Here is a 24,411-nt window from a genome sequence, read left to right on the forward strand (position 1 = left end):
ATGAAATAGTTCAGTTTTGTATGTAGCCTAATGGCAAAGTGTTTATATTTAGTTTCGTTTTTTATTCAGCTTATTTAGAAAAACGTTTGGAGCATTTTTTATTCGTTAAAAATATTTTTTTTAAAGAACAGCGCCCAGAGGAAGACCATAATTGTCTGTTTGATCAGTTTGCCTTCTCAGATCATCACGACTTGCCTAAAATAAAAGATATAAAACAGTTCAAGTATAAAACAATGGTAGCTTAAACGTTAAAGAATGTGTGCTATGAGGCGCATAGTTTGCTTATAAAAAGCTTGCAGGACATCGAGGCGCCAGAGCAATCACTTGCATTTTTTCAGTGGGAGCAATTTAAAGTTATCCGTCATTTTTGCTCACAAAGTACGAGTAATACATCAAAAAACGTTACAGCGTTTTTATAAAATAAAGAAAACCAAAATGATGCGCTTTCTGTCGTCTGGTTTTTGAACAGGAGCGCTTAACAAAATGAAGCAAAATGTATATGCCTCACAGACATAATAAATATATTTATAGAAAGCTTTAAATTATTACTTAACGAAATAAAACAAATCGACAGAAATACACAACTCCTCCACGGCTCCAATTGCGTTTTGAGATATCCTAGATAGACTTTCTGGCTCAAAGACATTTATGCATGTTTATTTCATTGCTGTATTCTGACAGATTTCGCAAGGGTTCAGCAATTCTACCTGTCAGCTGGTACCAGCCTCAGTTTTGCGACTTGACTCGTTAGGCGTCTGTGTCTGGATGACAGCGAGAGAGAGAGATGAGATCAGACCTCAGATTTGATGTGTGGCCGCACGTCTCAGTTACTTTATTGCAATTTTTAATATTGACTCATCTAAATTAACTTTTCATTTATTAAAAGCCGAAATATTGCCAGACAGACGAAGCAACTTTCGGTTTTTGAAGAGAGCGTCCTCAGTGATAAAAGACGCGCGCACACACTGGTTAGCCCACTCTTTTGTCGGCCTATTCTTCATTGATTTTTTTTTTACATTAAACGCATAATAATCAATTGCAAAAAAAGATAATTTATTATTAAACTGTGAGATGATGGTCGCGTGATTTTAAAAATCAGAGTATGCGTTGCGCATTTATGGCTATTGATCTTATCACCCGGGACCCACACATAGTTGAACATCAAGTGTTGAAAATGAGTGTATAAACTAGTTGTGTTTCCTCCAACTGCTGCCACCATTGTCAGGCAAAGTTTGCAGATTGCCTCATTTACCTACGTCTTCAGGTTCTCTTTTTGCAAAATATAGCCAAACAGGCGCTTTTGCATTGCGTTTTGACACTTATCCGTCCGCCATTCTCTTTCTGTAAATTCGACTCCTCTTGTTCTCTTGATGTGATAAATGAAATATGACGCATTGTAGCTATGATCAGATGATAATTATAGTGCATGCTCTCATCTTAGGTAAATTATTTAGAATTATGTATCCCATTTAATTCAAATAAATATTTAAATAATTAAAAAAAAACAATACTTAAAAAAAAACAAATGTGGGGACGGTGTCACGGTGAAAAAGTGATGTCACCGGTGTTGCGTCTTAACACCGGTATCACCGTCAACACCGTCTATCATGGCAAGCCTAACGTCCGTTTTTCCACTGTCATGTGTCACTCGCTAGTGGCATGTGTAGTGACCTGTGTCACTCAGAGTGTCGCGCTGCATGTCACTGCAGTGACATCGACACCCGGCGAAGCTTATGACATTAATTAACACGAGCAAAACCACATTTAATCATTACGCGACTTTTAACCTAATTTATCGCGTCGCAAGTTAGTTTATTTGCTGAGCTACTCCACGATGTTTTAATTTAAACACATTTATTTTATGTATTCGTAGTCATACTTCCGTACGTAATATAGTCATTTGACAGTACATGTCAGTCAAATTTATTGTGGCATGCTTATGTACGGGAGGGGTTACACTTATCTGTTTTACTGTATATTATTGCATCCTGGCAGTTCCTTTGTTCCCTACAATATGGACTTCTCTATGTTTTTAATTCATTCATTTATTTTATTATTTAACTTATTTTCATTTAAAGGTATTTTAAATAATATCCTTTAAAAAGTTATAATAAAATGCATGTTGAAAACTCATAACATATATGCATGTAAGATAACAGGTGTCATTTGCCTAATGATTTCTAAATATTAAAGCAAAGAGACTTATAAGATTAATGTGCTTATAACGTGCTTATACTGACACCTACTGGCACATGTCACAAGATCACTGACACTGGCATGTGTCTAAAAAGAGCCACTTGACAATAATGATGATCAGGGTTACACATCGGCTGTTAATATATTTGGGCCCAGGGGCCCACAAGTTATGTCATAAAAGTGCGTTGCATACATAGTACCCCCACCCCTACTCACCTCAGGGGCAAGGAAAAAAAGTTCAGGCTCAGGAATTTTTTCCACTATCAGCCCTGCGGTCAGGTGTTACAAGCGTTCGAAACACGTTAGTGTTTATTTAAGGTTACCAATCATTAAAATACAATATCAATTAAAATTTCTATTAAATAATTTTACATACCTTTTACACTCTCACTGACAAGCTGAAGTTTACCGTTAATCCAGTCAGACTCTCGCTGGTGCAGAGGGAGTGAGTGAGTGATTGGGACGTCACGTCATTTCCCGCGCACGGCAGTTTAGAAAAATACGGACAAACAACTGTAAATTAACAGATATCATATCTACTGATGAGGAAAACGCATAAAAAGGTAAAAGAAAATCATTAGGTAAATTCTTGTTTAAATTACATTTAACCACTCATAGCTCAGTTTGACCTTAATGAAATAAAGCCTGTTCTTATTAACAATATTAAACTGAGCTGCGATCCCCTTCCTATAATACAATTTGAAAATGTATATAAACGGAAAAACACCCTTAATACGTGTAGTACAGAAAAAAAACCTTAAAATAAACAGTCTTTTAACTGTTATTGTACAAATTTTTTTTTAGACAGTTTTTTCACAGGCAAAGTCAGACATTTTTCAGCGTACTGAGGTCTTTAAGGGCACATAGGTTAACCATTTTTTCATATTTATTTTAAGTATTTTGTGTCCCCAGAATGTGTCTGAAAAGTTTCAGCTCAAAACACCCATCAGAATATTTATTATAGCTGTTTGAAGTGTCTGTATTATAGCTGGAAAAAGATTGTTGCTGTTTTTTTTGCACTGGGCCTTTAAGGCGAGTCATCCCCGCCCATCGTTCCCATGTGCCTGTCAGCAACATGCCTCAATCGCCGCCCACGGCTGCCTCAAGCAGGTCGCACACCAGAAGCGCCGCTCGGCGCCGCGACACGGCGCGTACATGACAGATTAAAGTATCGCACACCAGACGCGCACATTCGAATGATATTTAACATGAAACTAATCAGATGGCGCTCTGTGGCGCGGCTGAAAAATAAACTGCGTCCTGAGCCGTCGCCGGGCGCCGCCGACAGCCGCCGACTTGCTGCGCCGGTGTGTGTATCCTGATAGAAACCTATGATTAGAATTCTAAAATACATGGCGCTGCGTGGCGCTGCGCGGCGCGCCGCCGAGCGTCGCTTCTGGTGTGCGACCTGCTTCAGGAGGCACGTTTGGGAGAAATACTACAGTAAGAACTTTACCAATCAGTATTTGATGCATTTTTTGTGGAGTTGCAACAATTAGCTCACGCACACACAGCGCAGACACACACACATAGCGCAGACACACACACATAGCACAGACACGTAGCGCAGACATACACGCACATACATAGCGTAGACACGCAGACACACACACACACACACACACACACACTGCACATAGCACAGACACGAAGCGCAGACACACACACAAACATAACATAGACACGCAGACTCACACACATACATAGCGTAGACAGTCAGACACACATACATAGCGCAGACACACACACAGAGAGACAGTGAGTGTGTGCTGATGAAGTGAATCGCTGTTTCTCATTACACAGAAACTTCACTACACTTCACTACACTTTTGTTTCAGAACCTGTCTCGTTTGCCCAGTTAGCGTGGTTCGTTTGGCATATGTGAACAGGGCAATCGCGCTCGGTTCTGCGCCAAATAATCGCTCCGAGACTGCCTGAGTGAGGTGGTCTCGGCTCGATTAAAACAAACACTGGAGCGGTTTGATTGCAGTTAGAAAGCAATCCGATCCAAGCACGGTTATATCACAGTGTTTTATGGATATGTATTAGTCATACAACTATATGAAGAGAGAATTATGAGTAGGGCAAGAAGTTTCGCGAGTCTGCCTGCAAGGATGCCCGCAAACGAGTGATGATATCCCTGTAATCTCGCGTCTCCCTCCTGGTCCTCAAATAGGCATCGTCGCGCACTCTTCTCACCCCTCCCCACCGCATCTCTCCTTAGACATGTCGCGCGCACCTTGTCAATCACCACCAAACCACAACCTCTCCTGACAGCTGAGCGAGTCCCTGCAAAAACAACCCTGACACTCTGACCAATGTGAGGAGAGTTTACTCGCACGTGACTTGTTTTAGCTCTTTTGGTCCAATTAGAAACTTTGCAGTGTGAAAGCGAACTGCTCCAAGAACAAAGAGCAACAATGTAACATTTGTAATCTCTGTTTCAGAACAACTGAATCGATTCACTGGTGTGAAAGCACCCTAAAACTCACTCTTGATCTCGTCTGAGGATGATTGATGATCCTAGCAAACTGAACAGACCTTTTATTCCTGGTTGCTTTGTGCTTGTCCTGTCTTGTCGATATGAGTATATGTATTACTACGGAGACCTATTAATGCACGCAGGTGTCAATCAATATTGGTGGGCGGGGGGACCGCACTCTTACGTAAAGTTGCAGTTGATCTGAAAACCGCTCCAATTGATCCACTGTTTTTATGTTGTTAAATTTGAAAGAAAAAAAAAAGCACTGGGTGTGTTTATTTCACCCCAATATGACAGTATATACTCTATACTTACACACAAGTATGTCCAAACAGCTTGAAAAGTAGATTTTTCACCATAGGTGCCCTTTAAGCATGATTCAATGTACTCTGATGTAGGGTTAATTCGTAGATGCGTCCTCAAAACCAACCCAAGTGTGTCAGCTCATGTGTGTCATTTAGAATATATTATTATATTATACAGTACTCGTATATCGACAGAATAGGAAATTTAGAGTAAATTATACCTCATAAATAAACAATAACTTTCAACACCATTCAGAGTCTGTCTGACCACATTGTTTAGCAACATATAGAAAAAAAATAGAAAGACAAAATATAATTGTCAATCATAAAAATGGTTAATTAAGCTTGTGTTAAGCATTTGGGCTATATCCCAAATGTTCTGAAGCCATTCAATTGTTTAATGTGAAGTACAGGTGAATATTCACGTTCAACTCAGCAATTTTCTCCCCTGCACCTGTCAGTCATTCTCCATTCAATCACAATTTAAACTGCGTGCCGTGTTCATGACAACACGAAAAACTTTCTCCAAGACTATTTGTTCCTGTTAATATAAATAATTAGTGGAGATATGCATTTAGTTTTGCATTAAATGGCTTTATTTTTACCTGCAACAAGGAGTTTGTGGGTGTTTTTCTAAGTTAGGGTTTTTGGGGGGGTCTTTAAAACAGGGTCCCCGCGGGTCCTTAAAAAGTCTTAAAATGTCTTAAATAAAATTTTCGATTTTTAAGGTCTGAAAATGTCTTAAATTCTGTAATTTTCCGGTCTTAAATTTCATGTGGGATCTTAAATATCATGTCCGACTCGTCTTATGGCGGCAAATCAATGCCAATATAAATCGAGCGCAGCGGTGATGTTTGCGCGCAGGGAGAAGTGAACCGTGAGCAGATTACAGGTCTACACGCGAGAAAATTACAGTTCGCGAGCGCACAGGGGATCTTCACGCGCGCGCTGAACTGATCCAGCGCGAGAAAACAAGTCCCGCGCGCGCACATCATCATCTGTGCGCACGATGTACGCTCTCGCGAGCGAGGTCATGCCTACAGCGTGCGTGCGATCAGTTCTCTCTGCTCGCTCGCTGGTTCTTCTCTCTGCTCGCGCGAAACATTTAGGATTTTTGTGAGTCCTAGGGCGGGACTTGGTTTACTTGTTATCTCTAACGCTATTGGCTACTCTACCTTTCCAGAAGTTAGCCTGGATTGGACGCAGGTAAGCTAGCTTCCCCGTTAAATAAAAATATATAGGATATTTTATCATAATGTCACAGTGTGAAACTAATAGACTTACTTTCTCAGTAATAATAGGTGACGACTTACTTTCAATAATGAGATATTTCTTGTAATAATTAATCTCATAATAATGCCTATATTCTTACCATCATGACCAAGTCATATAATGACATATCAAAATAATGAGATATATTCTTGTAACAAACTTTATTACTTGGGAGAGAAAGAGAGAGTTATACCATGTGGCAAAAGATCTCTCCATTAAACAGAAATTGGGGAAAATATACATGGGCTAATAATTCAGGACGAATAATTCAGACTTTAAATGTGTGTTTTGAACCATTTGATGAAGTTTAGCACCTACATTTAAACTGAACTCAAACCAAACGTGTTCAAATTTATAAAAAAAAAAAAAATTTCTAAGACTCATTGTCCTTGACTCATTTTCTATGAAGAACAAGTCAGAATAAATTGGATGGACAATAGTATACAAAATAGGCTATACATGCATGCAGTGCATAAAGTACAAAGGTCTGTTATTCCACTATACAGTTAAAGTCAGAATTATTAGCCCGCCTGAATTAATAGCCCCCTGTTTATTTTTATCCTAATTTTTATTTAATGGAGAGAAGATTTTTTTCAACACATTTCTAAACATTATAGTTTAATAACTCATTTCTAATAACTGATTTATTTTATCTTTGCCATGAAGACAGTAAATAATATTTGACTAGATATTCTTTAAGACACTTCTATACAGCTTAAAGTGACATTTAAAGGCTTCACTTGGTTAACTAGGCAGGTTAGGGTAATTGGGCAAGTTATTGTATAACGATGATTTGTTCTGTAGACTTTCGAAAAAAATAAATAGGTTAAAGAGCCCATATTATACATGAAATAGGGTCATATCTTGGTTGTAAGAGTCTCCAACAACAGTCTAATATGCATGCAAGGTCAAAAAACACTTTAATGGTCTTATAATCTGCATTTATTTTTACCTAATTATCCCAGCGACTCCTGTATGAATCGTCCAGTGATTCATTTGTTCCCAAACCCCTCCTTAGCGCGGAGCTAATCTGCGCTGATTGGACCGATGACAGTCTGTCGCGATTGGTCGACTGCCTTCAGTCAGAGAGGGAAATGGCCAATAGCTAATCAGCAATTTAAAAAGTAATCACAGTTCATACACGCTCGATAGTGTAGGCGTGGATTTTAGCTGCCACACTATGGCGAGTGGATAGTGCCACGGATAACCGAACGAAGGAGACAGTCGTGTACTCGCCATACCACACACACACAAAAACACACACACACCTCCGGATGACAACGCTCCCGCTTCCGCCCGCACCCGCCAGGTTTTAGCCTGAGAACCCGCTCCGTTTTCTGCCCGCCGCGCCCGATCCCGCTAGAGCGGGGGAGAACACAACCAAAAATCACCCAGCTATACAGTCCAGACAGCCACACAGCACAAAGCTCGTTCGTTCGCTCTCTCTCTCTCTCTCTCTCTCTCTCTCTCGCTCTCTCTCATACGCTCTCTCATACCAAGCAGACTCTCTCTTTCTAATTCACATAGCAATATCCGTGATATTGCTAGACAGCCCGCTCCCGTCCCAAATTAAACCCGTTACCGACCGCTCCCGCGATTTATTCGGAAATTTATTCCCGCGGCTGTCCCCGCGCCAGATTTCTGCGGCGCGGGAATAAATTTCCGAATAAATCGCGGGAGCAGAACTCTAGCACGGAGCTCCATAAACAAACAGCACGCGTCGCGTTTTTAACGTGACTTTGCACACGATAAGATAATATATCCAGTTAACCTGATACAGTACACGCGGTTACAAGTAACAAATCACAACTAAATACATTTGCAAGCTAGAGTAAACGAGGCAACAACTTTAACCGCACGTACTTACACTTGAGAAATGGAAGAAACCCATCCTGATGTCCATCAGTTACTCTTTACTGATCCTTCCTTTAACAAACTCAGATGAAGTATTCTTTGTAGCATGTAGCTTCCAGAAGTTTCCAACTGCTTGGTTATAATGCTGAGGTTTCATCTTTGGGTAGAGACTCAATATATCCATCTGCAGTGTGACTTCAATCAACCGGCATGTTTGTGTGTGTGTGTTTGTGGGTGTGTGTATATCTGGGTTTCTGCGTCAGAGGGCGGGGCCTCAGGTTTGAAATCTCCCGGGTTTGCGCGTGCACGTGAATAACTTGGTTTCGTTCGTACGTCATGGCGAAACACCTAATGAATCGTGATCAAGGCGACTCGTTTGAAGCACTATGAGTCGACTCTTTTATAGATGAATCAACAGTTTTAAACACTGTACACTAACAGATTTAAGCCTTAGCTGGATACTTCACTTCACTTAGAGCTGTGTTACACACTACATGGAGGGGAATTTTCAAAAACCCATAATATGGGCTCTTTAAAGAGGGTAATAATATGGACCTTAAAATGGGTTTTAAAAAATTAAAACAGCTTTTATTCTTGCCGAAATAAAACAAGAAAAAAGTGGGCTACTAATTTTGACTTCAACTGCATATGTGACCTTTAAGATGTGGGCCTGTCGTATAGAAAGTGGTATTTGTATGCCTCTGAAGTGGAATGATGTAATGGATAGTGAGTAAAGCCAAACGAAGATTGTAGAAATTAAATTGTTGCTTAATAGGTGGCGATAAACACCCATCTGAATGTCTGTCACTGTATTTTTTATGTTTATTTGGGCTAATCATTTTTGATTGAAGTCTTTATATGCAGGTTATTCAATCATTAACTAAAAATGAGATTGAAAAATATATATAATATATAGATATATATATTTTACACTGATCTATATTACAAACAATGTTAACAATTATAATAATATACAAAGCTGCACTGCACATATAGTATGCATTGTATGGAAAGATCTAAAACGCAAATAAACTCTTCTGAAGACAATATTTCCTAGAAAGATCATCCCCAAGTGTAATAATGAGCACTGCTGTTGTGGTTAATAATGAAGTAAAATACAACAAACCAGACAAGTGCTGCATGGACAAATCAAATGGGTTCAGAAAGTCATGTTACAAGAATGCAAGTCATTATTTTAGATATTATTTGACTGTTTCTCGAGATTGAATTCTCATGAAGTTCATAAAGTTCTCAGAAAGTTTCTTATGATTATGACTTGCAAATTGTATATATATTTAACGGCGTGATCTTTTAACCTGCGTCCAATCCCGGCTAACTTCCGGAAAGGCAGAGTAGCCAATAGCGTTAGAGATAACAAGTAAACCAAGTCAACCAAGTAATCTGCTCACGGTTCACTTCTCCTCGCGCGCAAACATCACCGCTGCGCTCGATTTATATTGGCATATTACTGTGTTGACACACTGAACATTTTCCTGTTTTTTTTTTTTTTTTTTTGTTTAGGTAAAGTCTTAAATTTTCATTTTAGAGGACTTAAAAAGGTCTTAAAAGGTCTTAAATTTCCTGTTAAAAAATGTGCAGATATCCTGTAAAAGCAAAAGTCTAAAATTGAAATTTAAGGCCTTAAAATGTCTTAAACTCGCTGTTCTAGGTCTTAAATATTTTTGCACAGGTCTTATTTTTCCTATTTTCATGTAACGCTACATACTTGTTTAAATTATTTTTTGTTGCTGTTGCTTAGTTTTTGTGGTGTTGTAGTTCTTTATTTTACTAGACACTAGTAGTGAGATTTATTTGAAGAGTGAATTGTACAGTAGGCTATAATACCTTATCTATTTTTTTCCCTATTAAATTAAGAAATAACAAAGACCAAAGTATTATGCTAAAATATCTGTGCAAACGTACTTGTTTATTGTTTAACTTTTGTTGATAAAACAACACAATACAGCCTATAATAATGTTGTTAAATATTAAATAACTTTAACAGCTTTAAACAGTATAATAAATATTAAATGTTACATTTTAGGAACTTCACAAATAACCTAAAATGACACTTTACTAATCATTAATAATATAAATAGTAACTAATAATAATAATAATAATAACATATTAGTCACGTTGAAAAAAAAAAAAAACAGTGTATAACTCTTCACTTTTTGTTTTTGATTCATATTTTAAATTCTTTGCCAGAAAAACTAACATGTTGACTTTGTCAGTTTAAGGGGAGACTTAATTAAGATTACAATGTTTTCAGCAGCACTGAATACATGTTCAGACGGTTTGCCTGCAGCGCAAATGCAGATACTTTTTCGCAACCGTGGCAAAGAGAGGGTATCTTGCTCCGCTGCCCGCATTTCTCGAAAAGCAGGTTTCTCTACACTGCAGAGCGGCGTGTTCTACCAAATATGTTGCTCTATTTCTCGTCAACGTCTTCAATTTATCACGTTTTCTTTTATATTTGTCCATTTTTAAAAAGGCCTCTCCAAAACCTGGCTTACTTGCTGGGCGTTTGCGTCCAGAAGATGACATGGCCGTAGCTGGCTCCGCATGTCATGGGTGGCTGGGTGGCGTGGCTGGGTGACATGGTTGCAGATGGCTCTGGAGATTTGATGTGTTTGTCCATTTAACACCTATTTTTTTTTAACAAGCCCTGCAAATAGCTTCATAAAAATTATTGGTCGCCTTTCTCATTCACCGTGAATGCAAAATGTTCCCAGATTGGCAATGTAACATTAAGCAGGTCGCACACCAGAAGCGCAGCGCCACGCAGCACCATGTATTTTAGAATTCTAAACATAGGTTTCTATCAGGATACACACACCGGCGCCCGGCGACGGCTCAGGATGCAGTTCATTTTTCAGCCGCGCCACAGAGCGCCATCTGATTAGTTTCATGTTAAATATCATTCGAATGTGCGCGTCTGGTGTGTGATACTTTAAACTGTTATGTACGCGCCGTGTCGCGGCGCCGAGTGGCGCTTCTGGTGTGCGACTTGCTTTAGGGCCCAATCCCAATTTTATTTTTGTACCCCTACCCCTTCCCCTTTGCTCTTACAAACCAAAAGTAAAGGGAAAGGGCTTCAAAATTTACCCTTAAGAATTGGGACACCACTACAGCGTCTGCACACATCATCATATGTCTTCGCGATCTCATGCTTCATGTGAGATCAGACGATCGCTACTGCTTTAGTTATTCCAGTTGTGCAATTTTTTGGTCTTCAGAAAGTCATTGAAGGCATGTACTATGTTATCATAACGATCTTATGTGGCAATAAGATTGTTACTGTACTGTGTACAGTTATTGTGTAGTGCACAAAAACAACACTATCATTATAGCAGACACTGTAAAAAGCTCATTCTCAGTCACTAGACATTACTGACAGGGTATTCGAGTGTCATCAAGTGTCAGAATGTTGTGGGACTGCTGTACAGGAGTTATTATTAGGGATTATAGATTGCGAAATGTAACGTTTTTTTTTAAAGCATGATGGTAACACTTAAATGCTGTTATGAATATATTAAAACATGTTTGTTTGTCATAAAATTTGTAATAATTACAAAAATTACTAATTTGTGGATCTCCTTACTTTCGGGTTCAGCAATGCTGCCGTTGTGGCTGGTGTATTCTGAGAAATTTTCGTACCCCTTGGTTTCCTGTGTGTCTCTAATAAAGGGCTATTCACCCCTTCCCCTTAGCCCTACGCCTTCAAGCTAAAGAAAATTGGGACTCCCCTACCCTTTGGCGTGCACGTGCAAACTGAGGGGTAAGGGGAAGGGGAAGGGGAATTGGGATTGGGCCTAGGTTTTCCAACGAGGTTCATGGCAAAACTTGAACTTACGATATCATGTCCAACATTATATTCTAAATGTAGTACTTGGCAACATAATGGAAATTTGTGTTTTAGAGTGCGTGATGTCACGTACTACCGCCCTGGTGGCAGGAAAAACAGCGGTGGCAACTGATCACCGCGGTGATGCGGTTGTCACGGTGAACGTCACACCCCTAGTGCAAGCAGCATATTTACATTTGAGAGCTCGCACGCAGTTTTGTCCACAAACAGAGGAAATTGGTGCATGAACAAAGATCGCTTGCTCGTATTACATGAAAGCGCTCTTGACTTGTAATACTGCGCTCACGACATTTGTCAGTTAAATATTGCCATAGCGGAGCTCACAGAATTTTTTGATACTTGTGTGAATAGCTTGTGCGATGCCGCATTTGATTTCAGTTGAATATGAAACCCTTTGAAGAAATTTTGTACAGGTACGTCTGTACAGACATCTTTATGATCCATGTACGATCAAAGGGAGAACCAGATGACCGATAATTCTAGGCTAGAAATTGCAACAGCTGTGGGAAAGGAGGAAAGTTTTTGTAAAAGTTTAGGAAAACCTGAGTGATAAGTTTGTTAAAAAAAAAGAGGCCATGCAAAAGTGGAGACCCATGTGGTTTTGATATTACAGAAAATGTTTTTAACCATTCACAGGTTTTACACTAATATATACTGTATTTTACAGTTTTGAATTTAAAACAATGTACAAGTTACAAATTAAAATTAAGTAACAAATTATGTATTTGATACAGTTGAGGTTAGAATTATTAGCCCCCCTTTAATTTTTTTTTATTTTTTAAATATATTTCCCAAATGATGTTTAACAGAGCAAGGAAATTTTCACAGTATGTCTAATAATATTTTTTTTTCTGAAAAAACTCTTTATTAGTTTTATTTTAGCTAGAATACAAGCAGCAGTTTTAAATAAAAAAAACATTTTAAAGTCAATATTATTAGCTCTCTTTAAGCAATATATATTTTCAATAGTCTCCATAACAAACCATCATTATACAATAAATTGCCTAATTATCCTAACCTGCCTAGTTAACTTCATTAACCTAGTTAAGCCTTTAAATGTCACTTTAAGCTGTATAGAAATGTCTTGAAAAATATCTAGTAAAATACTATTTACTGTCATCATCAAAGATAAAATAAATCAGTTATTAGAGATGAGTTATTAAAACTATTATGTTTAGAAATGTGTTAAAATATTCTCTCCATTAAACAGAAATTGGGAAAAAAATAATCAGGGGGCTCATAATTCTGACTTCAACTGTAACTGGAAAGGAATATATGAACCTATCAGTTTACAAAATGTTGATGCCCAATTTCTCGGCTTTATTGGTGATAATGGTTGGACTTAATGGCTTTTAGCTTACAAGAAGAAGACAGATAATAGCTACATAGTTACGTGTGAATTGTTGAGTGGGCAATAAAAAATAAAAAAATTAAAACGTCAGTATTTTTAGTAAGTGTACTTTTTTGTTTGTTTTTATTCTTGCCATAATAAAAAATACAAATGAAGAGCAATCCAATTTCTGTTGCCATTAATATTTAACTTATAGAACTGGTAGAATAGAATAGGTAGAACTGTCTGAGATATAAACAAAAGCAAGTGATGCATCACTTAGATTTAAAAAATATATATATAATAATTAGTTTAAAAATCTTCAGTGATATCAATGATATGACCTAGTTCCGGAAACTTTCTCCTTCTCTGTTTATCCATCTCACTTTTCTGTCTGTTTCTTTTGACTGTCACGTCATTTAAAAGAATACCTCAAAGGCGAACGCATCAAGTATAAAAGCCTCCTGTTTCGTGAGGTGCGAAAGTATGAATCAGCCCTAAGATGCGTTTGTTTGCTTTTTCTGTAGTTCTGTCATGTTCACCAGCGAACAACCACCAGATGTCGCTGGTAAACACTCACTCATAAAACTACATATCTGCCTTCTTCTGGACTACATATGCATACATGCACTTCTCCTAGACACTCACGCCTGCTCACTCATCTAGCTTGATTACATTTGCACACCTGAGGACTTTCAGAGACTGATTAACACACACTATTTAAGCCACACATTCACCCCTTCAGTTTGCCGAGTCTTGTTTATCTGTAAGGTGACATTACAACGCGTTTTCCCTGTCTTGTTATTTTGTGTACTGACCGTTAGCCTTGTTAGCTTCTTTGTCTTTGCCTGCCGCCTGCTTTTCTGACCTCTAACCTGTATTGGACTGTGACTCTGGATTGCCCTCATACATCTGTTTGCCGGTATTGACCATTGCTTGCCTGACTATTCAAATAAACCTGCATGTGGATCCTACCTTCTGTTGTGGTGTTACTCCCCGGCGTTACAAGTTCAATGGTGCATCTAATTTGTCTTTAGTACTGTTTAAATTGAATATTTATTTTATCACTAATTTTGTGATTTTGCCTTTTCTCTTTGTGTATGGGTGTTTTTAATATTGTGATATAGGTCTTAAATTTAATACCTAATTATCTTAAAAAGGTCTTAAAGTCTTTAATTTGACATTTATGATATTTGCATAAAACATGTAAATCATTTTGCATTGTGTCTGTTAGATCAGCAGTATGCATTCTCAACACTGGAGTAGAGAGGATTATTACCTGCTCTTCACAAACAAAGTAGGCCTACCTGAAACTTTAAATTAGAAAAGGCTCAATAGTACATAGAACAGATCCTTAATGCACTGATTTCTTCCCTTTGTGCTGCTGTTTTGGAAGTGTCTGCAGAAACCGGATGGAATACTTTAAGTGTTGCAAAAAGTTTGTAAGCCTAACTCATTGTGGTCAAAGTAGTTGAATATATTAATAAAAATGAAATTGATGTAGGCAATATGGATTGTTTAAATTATTAACAAAGGAAGCTTAAGCTGGACCACAACAGATCATATCAATGTCATAATGAATGCTCAAATCATGTAGCCTACAGTTCAGGGCTATTCAATTGTGGCCCGCAGGCCGAATCCGGCCCCTGAGGCACTTTGTTCTGGCCCTCCAAACAGTGTGACCAAGACATCAAAAATAAATTTAGTTCAGTAGACAAACGGCCGCTATAAATATGAAGTTACGTACGTCTTTTTTCAATAAAAGCACGAGCTGCAGTTGAAGCCTGCACAGAGCGTGAGTCATCATAAGCGAGTGGTGCGGACAGCCGAAAACATGTTTGTAGAAAGGGCTATTTGTACAATGCACTGATATCGTTAATAGGGATGCAACGATTAGCCGATTTCACTAACTGTGCTTTAATTCAACACAGTTTATTAATCGTAAAGTCTTCTCTAAGTCGCATTTCTGTTGCACGGGACGAAATGAAACCGCTGCAAAATGCCAAGTTGCCTGTGCGCTAGGCTTGGGCAGTATCCAAATTTTGATACCGTCAAACCGCCTCCATATTTTACCCCGGTATCCGGTATTACCGGCGTAATATAAAAATTATGACGTAAGGCTCAGACAGCATCACCAAACTGTTGGCTTGAGCCTAAACCATTCAGAAAATGAATACCTTCTATGCGACCTTAGATTCGCAGTCAGAGAGAGAGAGAGAGAGAGAGAGAGAGAGAGAGAGAGAGAGAGAGAGCCAAGCGACGCACAGCACCTCTCTCTCTCTCTCTCTCTTTCTCTCTCTCTCTCTCATACTAACACACACACACACATCTCTCCTGCGATTTATTCAGTAATTTACTCCCACACCGTAAGAAGTCTGGCCGGCTCCCGCGATACTGCAGCGGGAATGCAGAGAGCTGTAATCGGGCCATAAAAATTATACCTGATAGGTCCCGAGTCCGACAGGTACATTTTGATTGACAGCTTTATAAAGCCCGAACCCGTTGACAGCCCGACATTATTCAAATGTGCTCATACACACAGCTCTAATGCATATTTTCAAGAATGAGTCATTTATATGTTTTAACATCATTAATTCGTAACAAACGTAGATATGCCACTTGGAAGTTGGAACAAAGAAATAAAATAAGTCCTCTGAAACATCGTAACATCTCAGCACTCTATATAGGCCTGGGTACATACACTTAGCTTTTAAATTGGCCAACACACAAATGAAAAGAAATCTTGCTAAACAAATCAAATTAAAATAAACTGTAAATGATGACGGGTATTTTGGCAATAACGAAATTAAGATAAAGGCTGTGCAAGGTTTGTTTCTCCACTTCTCTTCACAATCTGGCATTAGGGCGGCGGTGAAGCTGAATATTAAAATAATAATGCCACCATTAGCCTGTATACTCTGTCTACATTATGATTATATCGTTTTATAAATAGTTATTTATAATTGAAAAACCCTTTACTCACCAAGATTAGGCTACGTGTGTTTGTGGAGGAACATTTAAATCCACAGGTTTTAGCTCAGTCCTGCGCTCACAGGGTCCAGCAGCTGAACACCCTTTTCTTGCGGCTTCAGGCCGAGATGCAGAGTTGTGATCTGGCTGATTTTGCAAGTTTTGGGTAGGATTGTTTCTTCATCTTTTACCAGTCAGGAACATCCATTTAATTTTCCATGACAGCAGTTTCATTGTAGCGAGAGGCCTCGTCTTTTTACCTGTCAGCTTGCGGTTTAGGGCTCTACCGTAATACGCAGTGTATGAGCGACCGCAAAATACCTGCGGCTGGAATAACCGCTCCCTCTGAACTAGTGACTGGCTTGACCGCTGTCAAAATTCGCTTTTTTTTCCTACTTCGTCATCATTTGTTTCACCTTTGCAGGGATAGATTTTAATGCAGGGATTTGGATTTTTTCGGGTCTCGCCGGGTTCGGGCAAAGATCTTCAGCTCTAATGCAGACCTCTCGTTCATATTAGCCACGTCTCCCTTCTGTTTAGTCGAAACCGTAAATACTGCCAAACTGCAAGACACTTTGAAGCGCGACTCGTCACGTCACCTCTCCCTCTCCCCCTCTTCCTCTCTCCCCCTCCCTCTCCCTCCCCCCCCCCTTCCCTCTCTCTCTCTCCTCCACACTGTCCCGTGATGACAACCACACATACGTTTTTGGAGGCATTAAATAAAGGATATTTAATATTTTATGACGGTATAACGGTATTGAAACTGACACCGTTGCTATTTTTAGATCCCGCGGTATACCATAATACCGTATTACCGCCCAAGCCTACTGTGCGCTAGTTTTAAGTTTGAAGTACACCGAGGCTAATACGCACGCATACAGGATTAATTATAACAGCAGACGTTCCCATATCACGTCTTTTCTGCTTGCAAGTTTGTTATTTCTAGTTTAAGAATATATGACAATATGCGCGCACAAGCGAAGCGACGCGCTTGTGTCTTTCCGGGTGCGCGCAGTTGTGCGTGATCTTTCAGTGCAATGTAAACAAAAGCTATGTTAGACGAATTATTATTAAAATGATTATGTATGCATGAACGCAGATGACAACAACAGTTAATCTAAAGCTACATACCTAATATAAAGCTTGAATTTACATTAGATGTGATAACAGTGAAAGCGTGATTATTCTTCCGACAATATAATTGTACAACCAAAATCTATAATTGTTGCATCCCTAATTGTTATGCAGTTCAAAACATAACATATGAATGTGTCTGAACGTAGAAGAAGCCTACTTCAGCAATGCACTGCTTTTGTTTTGCTCTGAAATACATTTAAATGTTTGTAAAAAAAAAAGTCTATTGTACAATGCACTGATATTATCTAGTTTCAAAATACAATATATCAACATTTTAATGTAGAAAAAGCTAACGTGGCTGTCTTAAGGAGCAAAAATATACAGCATGTGGGCCCTTTTATGCTGTTGTGTCATCACTCATATAGTCATCTCTCCGACCCTTCGTTTGGGATGCTTTTCATGAACTGGCCCCCATGACAAACTAATTGAATAGCCCTACTATAGTTTATAGCAAGCATAATGTTTTTAGTTAGATTGCACCATCTGTCATATATAGTAGGCCTATAGGTGGGTTGTTTTTACTTCAGAAAATATATTATTTGAGCACTAGAACTATAGAAACTGTATTGTGTAAAAAAAAAAAAGGCACAATATTTGGATCGATACTCTGTCGATACTCAGAATTTTGGTATCAGGATCGTATCGGTGCATTCCTAGTACGTTTGAAGTTCTGTCACTTTTGATTATGCAGATGAGTGAGGGGGATGACGCAATCATCAGTACCTATCAACAAACTGCAGCAGCTGACCCTGCCGGCACACGCCCTGACTACATTTGCATAAGGCTGATATTTGTTCGACGGGCCATGGATTAAAACTAATAGTATTGTAAATAATATTAAATTTCTTACACTGGTCATTTAATGTGCTTCACAATACCTCATTATGTCATCAGGAGAAACACAGATTCATCAAAAAATCGTTTTATTGTTCTACTGAAGAAAAAATGCACCTACATTTAGGATGTCTTGTGGAAGAGTAAATTAACAGGACATTTTTATATTTAACTGTCTCTTGAAGTACTGGAGTGGGTAATGTATATAGTACTGTCACATCAAATGTAGTTATGTCAATATAAAGTAAAAAAAGGAGGGTATATAGCTCTTCTATTTAAAAACCAAACTTCATAGTCCTAAAAATAATTTATTTTGTTTTCTGTTTCTTCAGGTTGGGACAGTGATATGTCATTGATCCTGATACTGGTTATCTATGATGCCTTTGATTGCCTTGTGAAATTCATCAAGATAAAGCAGGTCAAATTAAGTTCTATAACTTTGAACTTGCCTATTCTTAAAGAACAAACACCCTCCGAATTGTTGTTTTTTTTTTTTTTTTATACATGTTGGAGTTCTTGGAAGTATGAATCCAGAAAGTTGAAGTGTTTGTTCATGCTATATTTTTACTTTTTCTGTTAAATCACATTAGTACTTGTATTTCATTCTTTTGCAGAATGGTACCAGTATTCAAGGGCATCTGGATAGCATCAGAGAGAGTCTCCAGCCATATCTTCTTGCAGCTGGGTCAAAGAAAAGTAGGGTCCATTCTTGGTTTATTATAATTTACCAACATGTTCTACCCTGTCAGGCTTATGCTTGAACTATTGTTACTCGCTTTATATAGGTATAGGCCAATCCTAGGCTTCTTACTGGAAACCATAAATTTGAACACATTATCCCCTCCTGTGCTCCTTTTAAAATGGAGTTCAGAATTTTACTGTATGTTTTTAAGGTAATAAATGGTCAGGCACCACCTTATCTCTCTAAACTTATTAATGTTAAAATATCTGGCTGATGTTTAAAGACGTCAAACCAGAAAATGTTTTACTAAAAAAAACTATTACTTTAACAACCATAGCTTCTACTTCAATCGCTACTTCCACTACTACAACAGTGACAGCAACCTAAATATTGACAATGGTAAAAATACTTATGATAATGAAGAGATAAAAGGAAGACAAGGCAAAACAGTAATACTAATAATGATAACAAAAGTAGAAGTAATGCATTTAATGATGATAGTGAGGAGGCGAGGGGAGGTTGGGAAATCAGGAAGAAGACAAATAATAATAATACTAATACTACTACTACTACTACTACTACTACTACTACTACTACTACTACTACTACTACTACTACTAATAATAATAATAATTATAATAACAACAACAATAATAATAATAATAATAAATATAATATAATATTAACAATAATAATAATAATAATAAGAAGAAGAAGAAGAAGAAGAAGAAAAAGAAGTAGAAGAATCTAGAAGAAGAAAATAAAAGAATGAGGAAAAAAGGAATAAATAGAAATGAAAGGGGAGGAAAAAATAGAAAGTAGAAAAAGAACAAGATAGGAAAAAAAGTAGAAAAATAAAGTGCAGCAGACAAAATAATGAGAATAATAATAAAGAAACCATTACTATAATAATGATAATATACAAATAATAAGAACCATGTAAAGAATCAAATTGATAAGAAAAGTAACACGAAAAGAATAAATATACACATAAATAATTATTAAATTCAATAAATAGATAATATTGAAAAAGGATGGAAGATCAAGAGGTGGACAGATACATGTGACAACTATAAAACCATAATATACTCATGTTGATAATAATAATAATAATAATAAAACAACAGAATTAATAGTAATTTAAATTGGAAGTTATACTGTGTGTATAGTGTGTCATTTGCTTTGTGATGCTTTAAAAAAGTATGACGTGCGGCATGGATCGGTCCAGTGCAATGCCCAGGCTGTAGGGCTGTAACGATACACCAAACCCACGATTCGGTTCGTATCACGATTTTTGACCCACGATTCGGTTCGTATCACGATTTTTTTTTTTTTTTCGTGTGGGGTGGGAAAAAAAAAGATTTTTAAAACTATTTTTTATTAAATAACATTGGAAAAATTTTTATAAACTAAACATCAAAGAACAATATTAACTATGCAAATTATTAACAATATAAATAGCCATATATAAAATAAATAAATAGCCAAAGCTACTGTTTTCTTTGTAACAAAATACTGTTGAAAAACCAAACAGAACTAAACTCCATTGTGTAGATGGTTCAAGCATGTTGAAAATTATTTTTCAATCAAGTTTTCTTACATAGAAAAAGTAAATTAAATGGCTACTAGGGATGCTCATTTCGTTAATTTAGCTAACTGACAACCGCCGCTCATTAATCGGTATTAACGGTGAACTGGTCAAATTACTATTAATTTTATATTAAACAAATTGACGTGTCTATTTTGTGTCTGACACATTAAATATTGCATTTTAAAATACTGATTTATTTTTATATATTAATAGCGGAACAGAACAACAGAGCATCTTCACGCATCTGCATTTTTAAGCATTGAAGAGCAGAATAATCTAAATAAAATGAATAAAATAAATAGGACTGCCCTAGAATATTTTCACTTAAATAATTAATTTATATTACAAAACGAAAATACTGACTAATTATTTTTTATAACCGGGATAGGCTGTTTTTTTTCCAATCATATGTTTTTTTCTTCTGTCAAATCCAAATAGCTAACTTCCTCAAATTGCCCGCTCCACGGAAAATATGCATTTATTTAATGCCCCGCTGTTATTATTATAATCACAAAACCTTTTACATTTTTAATAGAAATCATTATTTTAAAGAATATGTCCTGATATAGTCTATGGTTTCCTCTCTCTCCCTCACGGTTCAACTGCGCGCGCTGCGTGATGAAAAGACAGCAACAATGCGCGCATATGTTGACTTTTTGTTTTGTTGTTTGAATATGATATTGCATAAATCTGCGTACATGCTTTAAGCTGTAAAATAAAAAGTAAAGCCTATTTGTTGCGTTTATTACGCAGATCCAGGTCAACATCAGCACTGGTTTAGCATCAACAGGTCTGTATCAAACAGCAATATTCTTCTTCCATTTTGCTTCTTTGGCAAATGTGTCTGTAGGCACGGGTTATACGTTATCGTCCCGCAAAATAAGTATGCCTTGAAGTTAAACAAGTGGCCGAAAACGAGGCGCACCTTACTGCCTTTACGTTGACAAGGAAAAAAGAAGAGGCGCGGTCCTCTTATGAAACGACTGAATCAGCTGGGTATCGATTGTGCAAAGTGTTGCTGTCTGTGTTGTTACAATTGTAATATTTAATACTATTGTGATATTCAAGATATGTATATTCATACAGCTTTGGATAACTTAAAACAACGATTAGACCATCAGAGCGGTCAATGCGTCCTGAAGTAAAGTGAAACGGCCATAAACTCCAGCAAGATAGAGTGATTATATGCAGAGCCATATACCTTTATCTCTAAATAAAGTATAACTATAGAAACTGTGTTCATCTTAACTTAAAGCTTCGTCGTGTTTTCTGACCTCACGCACCTGTCAGTCAGCACTCTCAAAGGTTCAAACACAAAGTGCACAGCACGGTTACAGAAAAGTTTGCGCTGTTACCTGACATTGGTAAATGCCCATCCCTTCTGCGCAGCCACATTAACAGTGTGAGCAAATCATCGTATATGCGCTGAAATTCCGGCCGCTTTGACACCATTGGCAATGTTTCTGGCGTTGTCGGTTGTCAAGCGGGGTTAAGTTGGTTTTGTTTTTGATATCCCTGACACATTCAGACGGTCCCTTACTAAGAGCTCCGTGCGAGCTCTCCCGGCTAAATATTGCGAGGGCTTAAACGGAGCAGTGCTTGTAATGTCGAATGAAAAAAGTGTTAATTAGCTCAACTTTTGCAGGCACGCGTGACGTTATTGGAAAGGTAGTCACGGGGTGGGTGTGTCGCGATTCTTCCTTATCACACCGCGACACAGGATCGTAGATCTGAGTGTCGCGATTTCGATTTTATATCGTGTATCGTTACAGCCCTACCAGGCTGCTATGCCCACGTCACACTTACCCTATGAACGTAGTACATGTAAGTAGGGGTCTTTAGGAGTGTTTTTTTTTTTTTTTCCAAATAATGGTTATTTTTTAATCTGTTGTTGGATCCACTGAAAGACAAGAAAAAAATATATACTACTACTACTACTACTACTACTAATAATAATAATAATAATAATAATAATAATAATAGATTTTAGAGACAAAAATAAGAGATTGAAAAGAACAAGAGGGAAAATAAAAAAGTACATAAAAACCGAATTACATTGTGGGCAAATCCTAATAAATTTAATACAAGTTTTTTTTACCTTTAAATTTATTCATTTTTATTTAATATCAGACACAGTTTCTACCTCTACCCGACCCCCTCTCCCCCCTTCCCTCTTGTTTGTCTACTGATGTAGGTGTTGTTGGCGAATTAATTCAGGCAAACAGGATCTTTAATGGAGATGTATTCTGTTAATACTTTTTTCCAGTGTAAGATGTGAATAGTATTTCTTGATTTCCAGTTCATGAGGATAGTTTTTTTGGCGATAGTTAGAGCCACCAGTAGAAACTGGCCATTTGATTGATTTATATCTATTGTGGATATGTCGCCTAATATACAGAGTGAGGGACACAGTGGGATGTGACATCTCATAAAGTTAGAGAGTGAATCAGTAACCTTTTCCCAAAATGTTTTAATTGAAGTGCATTGCAAGGCGTGAAGATACGTGTATGGGGTGTTTTGTGTGCAATGTGAGCATATTTCTGACCCATTTTAAATAATTTCTGCCCAGTTAAAGTACTTTATACTGTATACGTTGTAAGTTAGCCTTTTTAGTCATGGAGTATATGTTTTTGCAAATTTGAGTCCAGAATGCAGCATTGGAAGTAGTGGATAGCGATTGTATAACTAATTAGTTGTATGATTGTTATATAATTTTGTTTATTTGGGAGAGCAATTTTTGGTAGAAGATATATTAATAAACTGTGGTTTGAGGGGGGAGGTCTAGATTAATTGATTGGTTAAGTAGTTTTGATTTAATTGATGATTTGATTTGTAAATTTTCTAAGTAGCAATTACTTCTAATGCTGTATGTGTCTAATGCTGTATGTGCATATTCTATGAATATGGTGAATAGAGAGGGACAGAGTGGGCATTCTTGTCTAGTTCCCCGGTGTAGAGTGAAGCTGCGTGATGTTAGTCCATGAGTAATGACGGTAGCTGAGGGTGATGTCCCAAAACCAAACCTCTCTAATGTGGAAAACAGGAATTTCTAGTTTATTTTGTCAAAGGCTTTTTCTGTGTCAGGGGTTACTGTGATAGATTTGTGTTTGTTTAATGATAAGTGGTGTATTAGGTTTACGAGACGGATGGATTATAGATGGCATGATTTTTTTTTTAATTCTATGAGAAAGTGCTTTAACAATTATTTAAGTGTCTATGTTGATTAGTGAAATTGGATGATAGCTTAATAGTAATGTTGGGTCTTTATTGGGTTTGAGGAGGAGTACAATTGTGGCTGTGTTCATGGTAGAGCTGCACAATTAATCGTTAAAAGATCGCGATCTCGATTCGACCCCCTAGACCAGTGGTTCCCAACCTTTTTCTTTGGGGCCCCCCCCATGAACATATACAAACATTGGAGCCCCCCCACCATATAAATACACACGCACGCACGCACGCACGCACACATGTACTGTGTGTATATATATATATATATATATATATATATATATATGTGTGTGTGTGTGTGTGTGTGTGTGTGTGTGTGTGTGTGTTTGTGTAATATTAATATATTCAATGAAACCAAAATTTAGGTAGGCTTTGTCATACTGTCTAATCTTTTTCTTCGCCTCTGAAGAATCACTGCATTTACGTTTGTCTGCCATTTTTGTTTTGATTTTGCCTTTACGACACGTTGACAAGCAGATTGCGCGAGTGAGCAAAATTTAAATAATTATTTAAAGTTATTTATTTTAATTATTTTCACTATTATGTTGGAATTTTAAGCATGTGTTTAGATTTTTTTTTTTGGTACTTAAAAATACATATATAATAGTAGGGCTGCTCGATTTTGGGAAAAATCATAATCATGATTATTTTGGTCATAATT

The 24,411-nt window shown here is 37.4% G+C and overlaps 2 protein-coding genes across 7 annotated transcripts in view; both read left to right on the forward strand.

Moving 5' to 3' along the window:
* LOC147843211 (uncharacterized) overlaps positions 1-24,411 on the forward strand; it is a 501,869-nt gene that overhangs the window by 445,013 nt on the left and 32,445 nt on the right. The gene's annotated exons all lie outside the window — the stretch shown is intronic.
* LOC137496227 (uncharacterized) overlaps positions 1-24,411 on the forward strand; it is a 336,279-nt gene that overhangs the window by 55,939 nt on the left and 255,929 nt on the right. For 4 of the 6 annotated variants that reach the window (XR_015496310.2, XR_015496309.2, XM_087261983.2 and 1 more), the window contains exons 4-5: positions 18,582-18,667; positions 18,864-18,945. Coding sequence is in view for 2 of the 6 variants with exons in the window: in XM_087261983.2 (XP_087118109.1) it covers positions 18,582-18,667; positions 18,864-18,945 (168 nt within the window). In the remaining 4 variants the exon portion in view is untranslated. The remainder of the gene's footprint in view (positions 1-18,581; positions 18,668-18,863; positions 18,946-24,411) is intronic. The other 2 variants (XR_015496312.2, XR_015496311.2) reach the window with 1 other exon arrangement.

This window comes from Danio rerio, chromosome 7 (genome assembly GCF_052040795.2).
Source record: "Danio rerio strain M-AB ecotype USA chromosome 7, GRCz13ab, whole genome shotgun sequence".
NCBI lineage: Eukaryota > Metazoa > Chordata > Actinopteri > Cypriniformes > Danionidae > Danio > Danio rerio.